Genomic DNA, 8883 nt, shown 5'->3' on the forward strand with positions numbered 1-8883 from the left:
CGGTGGAGGAGCAACTGGTTCCCCTGGGGTTATGGGGACAAGCAGCTGGCTTTCCGTGGGACCTTGCGCCAGGGGTGCCTGTGCCCTGTGTAGAGGTGGCAATCACAAAGCCTATGTTCCAGTCTCGCGTCTGTTAAAGCTTTGGTGTGTATTTCCAGGAAACCCCTTCCACCACTGAGCTTCGGTTTCCATCTGGAAAATTAAGAGGTTGGCTTGTGATCCTGCAGCTCTGGGGACCTAAACCTCTGGCCCCTCCCAACCCACCTTCCGGTCAGTTCGAGCTTGGCCCCAGCCAGTCCCAGACTGAGTATGCCTGGGACAGTCAGCCCAAACCCCTTGAAAAGCACCAAACACCCCAGGGCAGCTCTGTTAGCCCCCCGCAGGGCCTGGGGTCCAAAGGGCGGAGCTCCGGGAGGGGCGGGGCTGAAACCTGGAGGAGCGGCACGGCCCGCCCAGGAGCGTCCCATCCAGCCAATGAGCGCCTGGGGGCGGGGAAGCCCCGCCTCTGCTATAAGAAGGTGCTGAAGCCGGGGGCGCGGCGTGGAGGTCTCAGAGCCCGAAGCCGTGGTGTGTGGTGTCCTAGCTGCCCGGAGCTGCGACAACCGGGCGCGCGGGAGCTCTGAGTTCGGTGCGCCCTGGGCTGGGCAGTAGCACGAGTCGGGTTCCGTTTTCCTTTGCCTGACTAGGCTGTGGGGAGGGCACGGGACGCGGATCCCTCGCCGCGGAGGAAGAGCTGGCCGGGACCCCGGGACGCCCGCGCTGACCATCCGCCCGCCGCCCCCGCAGGCATCCGGCCCGCCGTCATGGCCGACCACCTGATGCTCGCCGAGGGCTACCGGCTGGTGCAGAGGCCGCCGCCCGCCGCGCCCTCCCACGGCCCCCACGCGCTCCGGACGCTGCAGCCGTACGCGGGCCCGGGCCTGGACAGCGGCTTGCGGCCTCGGGGGACGCCGCTGGGCCCGCCGCCACCGCCGCCGCCGCCCCCACCCGGGGCCCTGGCTTACGGGGCCTTCGGGCCGCCGCCCGCCTTCCAGCCCTTTCCGGCCGTGCCACCGCCGGCCGCCGGCGGCGCGCACTTGCAGCCGGTGGCGACGCTGTACCCGGGCCGTGCGACCGCGCCCCCCGGCGTCCCGGGAGGGCCCCCGTGCCTGCAGCCGGCGCCTGGCGCCCCGGCCCCGCCACCGCCCGCGCACGCCCTGGGCTGCATGGACGCCGAACTCATCGACGAGGAGGCGCTGACGTCGCTGGAGCTCGAGCTCGGGCTGCACCGCGTGCGCGAGCTGCCGGAGCTCTTCCTGGGCCAGAGCGAGTTCGACTGCTTCTCGGACTTGGGGTCGGCGCCGCCCGCCGGCTCGGTGAGCTGCTGAGTGCGGCCGGGCGCCTGCCTGGCGTGCCCGAGAGGAGAAGGGGGGTCTGACCGCCCGCCGGAGTCCGCCCCAAGCGCCCGGGCCCCGCGCGCACCCTCCGTGAGGGTGGAGGCAGCGGGTTAGTGCTCCGAGCCCGACGCCCGGGCTGGGACGCCTGGCCTCACTCCAGGCCCTGCCTCCTGCGGGATGACAGTGTAGCTCCACCTCTCCGACCCGGAGCCTCAGCGGTAAAGTGAAGGGGACTGGACCCCCTTTCGGACTCCCGGTTCTTGGATTCTCTGCCCTCTCGGATTCTCCCCTACCCCGCCTCCCAATCTGAGCCATTGCAGGCTGCTGCCTGATACCCCTTCTCTCCGTGTGCAACCCGCTGTGGTCACTGGGTCCCTGGAGCCGCCCATCCACCAGGCCTCCACCCCGCTGCCCGGGCCCTGAGGTCGCTGGGCCCCCGCCTTGGGGAGGGAAAGATTGTACAGCCCTAATCCCTGTACAGTGGAGCAATGCCCCATCTGACCTCCAAAACCAAAATAAAACTGGGTCACTTTACAGTCTTCCGTTTTCATTTCTTTTTTTTTTTTTAAGATTTTATTTATTTATTTATTTATTGGACAGAGAGAGAGACACAGCGAGAGAGGGAACACAAGCAGGGGGAGTGGGAGAGGGAGAAGCAGGCTTCCTGCGGAGCACGGAGCCCGATGCGGGGCTCGATCCCAGGACCCTGGGATCATGACCCGAGCGGAAGGCAGACACGCTTAACCACTGGGCCACCCAGGCGCCCCCGTTTTCATTTCTTTACCACTCCAACAACCCTGCGCTATATTTGGCTTTTAGAGTCCTCAGGCCGTTGGGGACCCTGGGTGGGATGGAAGCCACAGCCCCTGACAGTGCCCAGGAGAGGAAACTGACAGTTTCTTTCAAAAACTATCGTGAGTTGTGCAACTGTTACATCATAACCTGGAAGGCCGAGGCTGCCTGGCGGTGGAATGTAACCCAAAGGCACCTACGTTGGACTTCTCAGCTCCCGGGAGGGGTGGGAGAGCTTGGTGGTGCTACCCTCACCTGTTTGCTTGGGGCAGCATGGAGGCCAGAGGGGAGCTGGGAGGTACCTGAGGATTCAGACACTTCGGGCTTTGAATCCTGGCTCTCCTCTTTGGCCAAGACACCATCCAGTTTTCTGAGGCTATTTCCTCAAGAGATGTGGCCCCCGTCCCAGGTGTCACGAGGACCACATGCCACGTGAGGCCTTCCGCACACAGGGTCAGACACTTAGGCAGCCTCAGCAAATGGTAGCGATGCTTATCCACAGACTGGTGCTGGCTTTGTTCCAGGGCTTGTGCCAACCTGGTCAGTGCCCTCCTGGAGTCACACTCCAGGTGGAAGTAAGGGGGTGACTGGAAGTCAGCTCACCTTGGTACGAGTAAGAGCGATAAGGGCTAGAAAACAGGACGGCCAGGTATACAAACCCAGAGGAAGGAGTGGTTTCAGCTGCTTGGAGGTGTGTCCGTTCAGGCTTGCGGGAGACAGTGACAGTTGAACAGAGCCTTGAAGGATGAGTCCATCCTTAGGACTTGGAGAAGGTGGCATGTAAGCGAAGAGCCCATTCAAAGGCAGGAAGTATACAATTACAGGGCATGCACAAGTGCATGGGGTCTCTAGAAGGAACAAAGGTCTGATGGCTTTGCAGCAACTCTGTGAAGTAGACACAGTCCCCATTCTGCAGAGGAGAGGCCTGACAGGATTTGTCCTCAGTCCTGATCACTAGTGTGAGCTCCTGGCCCACCCTCTGCTGTTGACTCTCTGGAAAGATCCTTAGGTTGTTTGGGGCGGAGAGTGGGGGGTAGCCAGGAGAGAAGTTCTGAAGGCAGGGAGGCAGCCAGGTCAGAGATGCCGAGGACCAGCTAGGACAGGGCAGTGGGACTGGAGAGGAGAGAATGAATTTCAGAGACTCTGGAGAGGAACACTGGTTGGGCTTCACTCTAATGCCAAGCTTGTTAGTTAACAGGACTCTTCCCTCCAGCGTGTGAGATCACTCAGGGTACGCTGTGTCCTCGTCGGCTCTGGAGCCACCAGGACAGGCATGGAGTGGGTGACAGGAGGTGTTTGGCAAATGAATAAAGGTCTCCCCTGAGATAATGGGGCTTTCTGAGACAGAATGGGGAGGAAGGACAGATAGGCTTCAGGAAAGGGACTGATCTGGGCTCAGAATGGGCAATGTTTGCCCCAGCTTTGCCCAAAACCCAGAGATGAAAACCAGGGGGCTGGATTGGGATGGGAGGGTCTGACCCTCGTCTAGACACTGTCCTGATTCCCTCCTCTGTGAGCCTCAGTTTTCCCACTAGTAAGATGGGGCTAATATCCCTGCCCTGCCAGGGCAGCAAGCCTCACACGGTAAGTGAGGAGCAAATTCGGGGATGGGTTAACAAGCAGCTGGTAAACACCAAAGTGCTCTCCATATGGAAGGGATTACAATGAAAACCCAACACCTGCTTCTTTGTAGAGTTAAGGCAGGGTGGAAGGTGGTGTAGAAGGAGTCCAGCTGCTGAGCTATTTCCAGCCCCCAATCCTTCCCAGCGGGGCTCCTAACAAGTTGGACGGAAGACAGGTGGACCGAATAGAAGGTAAGACTGAGGCAGTCAATCACCCAGATCCCCAAATCCCTGTTACCCTTTGGAGGATTCTTTGGAGAATGGAGAGTCCTTCTTGGCAGCACATAGGAGGCTTGTATTGTGACATCCTCGGGATCCAGTTCCAGAAGCTGCTCTTACTAGCTGCCTGACCTCAAGCAAGTCACCTTACTTTCTGAGTCTTGGTTCTCCTGCGGGGATCACACCACTTCCTGTGGATCCCGAGTGTATCTTTCACCTCTTCCCGGGGCTACTTCCTAAAGCAACCTTTTGCCCTCACGCCTGTGGACTTCACTCCCATACCAGGCCTGGGTCTTCGGGGTTAAGAGTCAGGCTCCCTCAAGTTTGGGAACTGAGTTGTGGCACAGAGAAGACATTTTTCCATCTTTTTTTTCCTTTCTTTTCAGATGAAAGTTTCCCCAAGGCCAAGGTCCATCATTTTGAATCATCTTTTCAACAATGACTAGATTTCATCACAAAGTAGTTTTTTTTTTTTCCCAAGACTTGTCTTGAATCATGTACAAAACAGAAATGCTAATAGTACCTCCTCACAGAGCTGCCGTGGAGATGAAATAAGTCAATTCACATGAGGTGCTTAGAACAGTGTAGTTTCTAGCTTATCCTCCCTGAGCCAGGGCTTTTCAGGAATACCTTTTTATTCAAGTCTTTAGAAAGACTGTGTTGTAACCAGCTAGTGAGGGGTAACCCTGTTGCAGGGTCTGATGCTGTTCAGCTTGCAAGGAGTTTATTAGGGAGTGCCCTAAGGACCAGCTGCTGTGGACGGGAAGGGCTGGAGCAGATGGGAGTAGTGAAAGCTACAAAGCAGACCCAACAAGAGCCTTGGCCAGCCCCGTGGGGGGCTTGGGCCGTGGCTGCCGATGGGCAAGGCAGCTCTCCGCCGCTAAGCAATCCCTCAAGGAGCTGCCAGGGGACAGCACCGTCCAGGACAACTCATGGAGGGGGGTCTGGCCAGCACAGTGGCCACCACAAGCACACGTGGGGACAAGATTAGGCCAGCATCCTAAGAGTCCTAACAACAAGGGCCTCCTTAAATTTGTGCTCCAGGTGTCTCATTTGCCTCTCCTTCGTCCCAGGCCTGATTAGTACCTTCCCTATTAGAGGGGGAGAAAAAATCTTTGTAGGGAATATCAACCTTACGGGGTTGATGTGATGAGACTTTGTGTCAGTCCCTGGTACGTGGTAGAAATAAATGAGAACCCTCTCGCCATCGTTGTCACCATGCCAGCTCATCTCAGTGTTCAACAGTCATTTGTCGAATAAATTAAATGAACAGTCTGATCCTAGTATTTCCCAGGCAGCTTAGGCGTTCAGCTGATTACAAAATAATCCTCTTGAATTCCTTAATCCATCCTTGCCTAACTCTATATGCCACCCCGCTGTCGGCCGTGCTGGGTCAGGATTCCTGAGTCCCAACTTGGTGAGCGCCTACTGCATCCAGGCATGACGGGACCTAATGGCAACCAGTAGGTGCTCTTTCTTTTCCAGTCTCTCCTTTAACCACCACCCAACCCCGTGAGTAGCACTCCTAGGTACTATTACCCCCATTTCAGAGGTCAGAGAATTGGGGCTCAGACAGTGAATTGCTCCTCCAGGTCACACCCCAGTAAGTGCTGGGGCGAGCAAGCCCACTCTGGCATTCCCAGGGCCCTCCCCCTCCCCCAGGCTGGGGCTGGCCAAGGACCTGAGCCTGTGTGGAGCAAGAGCAGAATCCCAGACCTGGTTCTGCCACTTGGTGGCCGTGGGATACAGAAGTCACTGAGCCTCTTTGAGCCTCAGTTTCTGTACAGTGGGGAGGATGATCCCCTCGGTGTGTGTGCAGGGATTCAAATGGGACTGGGTTTCTGCGAGCACGTTGCAAATAGAGCAGTGCTACTTGGTTGGGGTGACCTGGGGGTGAAGAGGCACACATTCTACCCCAAGCATCTGCTCTGGAGAGAGACCCGCCTGCACACACCGGGACTTGAGCTGTGGGCCGGCCCAGAGGGCACAACGTGGAGTCACGTGCCACGGGTTCTAGGCAGGGGCTGCTAAGCAGCTCAGGGCCTGGGAAGTCCTGAGAGCTGGTGGTGATGAAAGGGTAGAGGTGGGTCCGCCCAGGGTGGGGTGGGACATCCAGGTAAAAGCCCAAGGCCCAGAGTGTGCTGGGCCAGATAGAGGAAACAAAGCTACTCTGAACTCAGTGTTCTCATTGGTCAAATGGAGACACCACAGGCTTTTTTCAAGGATGAATGAAGGTGACATCCAGTCCCTGCCCCTGGGAGCTGCTCGGATGTTGGGAAGCATGACCACAGGGACAAGAAGGAGAGAGCCTTGACCCAGCCCGCTTCCAGGCACCTTCCCACCCTCCATTCCAGCCACTGCAAGCTCCTTAAGCCTCAATACTTGGCCTGTGCTGTTTCCTTGGCCTGAAAGACCTCCCTCCAGGGCCTTTTCCACCTGCGAAGGGCCTATTTCACCACGTATCAGAGTTAATGAGGACTCTTCCTCCCAGACTGTGAGGTTCTGAAGAAAGAACCTGATTCATTGCTGACCGCCTCCGCCCCACGTGGGTCTCCGAGCCGGTATTAGGAAGCACTAGAGTGACTGCTTCCCGGCCCCGGGCTTGGGAAAGAGGGTCCGGGCCAGAGTCCAAGATGGAGTTGGGAACACTAGTGCAAGCTCAACCATGAACCTGTGACCCGAGGCACGTTATTTGAGTGCTCTAAACGTGGTAGGTGGAGAACCACATTCCCTACCCCTCCCACTTCGCAGGCGCGGGGAGGCAGTGAGGCTGGACCAAGGGAGGAGGGCAGGAAAATGCAATGCTTCCCCGGCATGTGGTGGACCAGCACTCCGGGAGGTGGCTGGAGTTACTGGCCTCATTCTATTCTGTTGGCCTCCTTCTCGGCAGCTGAGGCTCCAAGGGGTCAAGCCATCTACTCACCAATACACAGGACTCTTGGGAAGAGGTTGTTCTCATTTGTAGGATGAGGGCTGTTGGACATCAATAAGCATGAAGTCCAGCTATGCCCCACAGAGGAGGGGTGAGGCAGGGATGGGGCAGGGAGTCCTACACAGCTTGTCCGAGGGTGGTCTCCAGATGGACTTGCTCCTTTACCCCTTTCTAGTGAACAGCTCCAGCTATGGGCCTTGCCATAAAACTGGCACATCCAGGCAGCAGGATCCTCTTGGCGCCCAGCCTACCCTGGTCTGGCAGAGAATGTGAGTCAAGTAGTGTTTGTTTTTAAAACAAAAACTCCGTTTTTAGTCAAGAGTGATATGCACGAGAAGCAAAATAACCTCAAACAATTTAGAAGGTATAAAGTGAAAATTCAAAGGCCCTGCAGGTTTTCCCACATGCATACATACGATGTGTACATTCACGTATATTATATACACGTATATCCCTTTTTCATAATGATAGGATTATACAATCTTATAGAATTGGATTTTTTTTCACTTAATGTATTTTTAGAAATCTTCCCTTGTCAGTAAATATGGCTCCATCTTACTCTTTTTAATGACTGCAGTGTGCATAATCTACTTAAACCGGTCTCCTGTTGATGGAAATTGAGCTTCTTTGCTGAATTTTGCTGTTACTAAATAATGCTACAAGGAGTATCCTTGTATGTTTACCCTTGAACCCTTGTGGGAATATCTCTGTAGAATGGATTCCTAGAAGGGGCATTCCTGGATCAGAAGATACGAGCAAATAAAACTGTGAGAGCCACTGTGAAATGGTTCTCGAAGCAGCTGCTCCCAATCACCTTCCTGCTAGCGCCGTGACCGAGCGCCCGCTGGCTCTCACCCTTGACCACCACAACTGGGCATTAGCCATGTCTTTAATAGTTACCTCCCTGAGTTGAAAGGAAAAAAAGGTTATTTAATTTCTCTTTCTTTGATTACCAATGATAATATTGTTTATTTGTATTTCTTCTCCTAAGAATTACTTGTTCACGCTCTCGCCTATGTTCCTGCTCGGCTGATTGTCCTTTTTGTTAGTGAATTAGAAGAGTTCATTATATATTATGAATAGCAAACCTTTGTCTTTTGTAAATGTTGCAGATATTCTCTCCTGATCTGTTGCTGGCCATTTGACTTTGTTTAAGGTATCTTTTGACTTTTGGAGTTGTTAATTTTTATATCATTAAATCTCTCCCTTTTTTTTCCCCCCTCAAGAGCTTCTGGATTTAAACTAAGGACAGGAATGCTCTGGTGCTCCTCAGAGACAGTTGGAGAACACAGGCAGAGTTGTGTTTCTGCCGGGGCTCTGCACCCAGAGAGCAAGGTCAACACTCTGGCCACAGGGGCTGAGAGACGAGCCCAGGTCTCAGGGTCATCCAGACCTGGATTAAAATTCTGGCCTCAAACTACATATATGACATCTGGAAAAGCCACTTTACCACTCTGAGCCTCTGTGTTTGTTTTCCTTTCTAATCTGAAATATGTATAAATACATACCCACCCGACTGGTCAGAGTAGGTGAGCCAGAGGCTGATGTGTGCATGCTCAGCACAGTGCCTGGCCCGCCGTGAGTTCCCAGAATGTGATCGCTGTGGCCAACGCGAGTGCAATAGGTGCTGAGAAAGTGGGAGCTGGTAACAGTGTCCAGACAGGAGGGCAGCGTGGGGACAGTGACTTCAAATCATGTCCCATGTAAATGCTGGAAGGATGCGGCTCTTCCACCTGCAGAGGGAGACCCAGAGGCAGAAGTGGACATTTGCTGTTTACGCCTTCCAGATTCCAGTCCTCCCCCCACTGCTAAAAGGTTTCTCCAAATTCTCTTTGGGGAACCAACTCCCCTTCATTTAATTTGGGTAAGTTGCCTGTTTCTCTATATGTGATTCAAAATAACATTTTTACTGTAAAATGAGTGTAGAAATCCCAAAAAGTTC

The 8883-nt window shown here is 54.9% G+C and overlaps 1 protein-coding gene across 1 annotated transcript; it reads left to right on the forward strand.

Moving 5' to 3' along the window:
* Positions 1-519: 519 nt before the first annotated feature.
* Positions 520-1915, forward strand: CITED4 (Cbp/p300 interacting transactivator with Glu/Asp rich carboxy-terminal domain 4). The gene has a single exon (XM_036102900.2). The coding sequence runs from the start codon at positions 804-806 to the stop codon at positions 1365-1367; it is 564 nt and encodes a 187-aa protein (XP_035958793.1). The 5' UTR covers positions 520-803; the 3' UTR covers positions 1368-1915.
* Positions 1916-8883: the final 6968 nt, after the last annotated feature.

Source organism: Halichoerus grypus, chromosome 5 (genome assembly GCF_964656455.1).
Source record: "Halichoerus grypus chromosome 5, mHalGry1.hap1.1, whole genome shotgun sequence".
NCBI lineage: Eukaryota > Metazoa > Chordata > Mammalia > Carnivora > Phocidae > Halichoerus > Halichoerus grypus.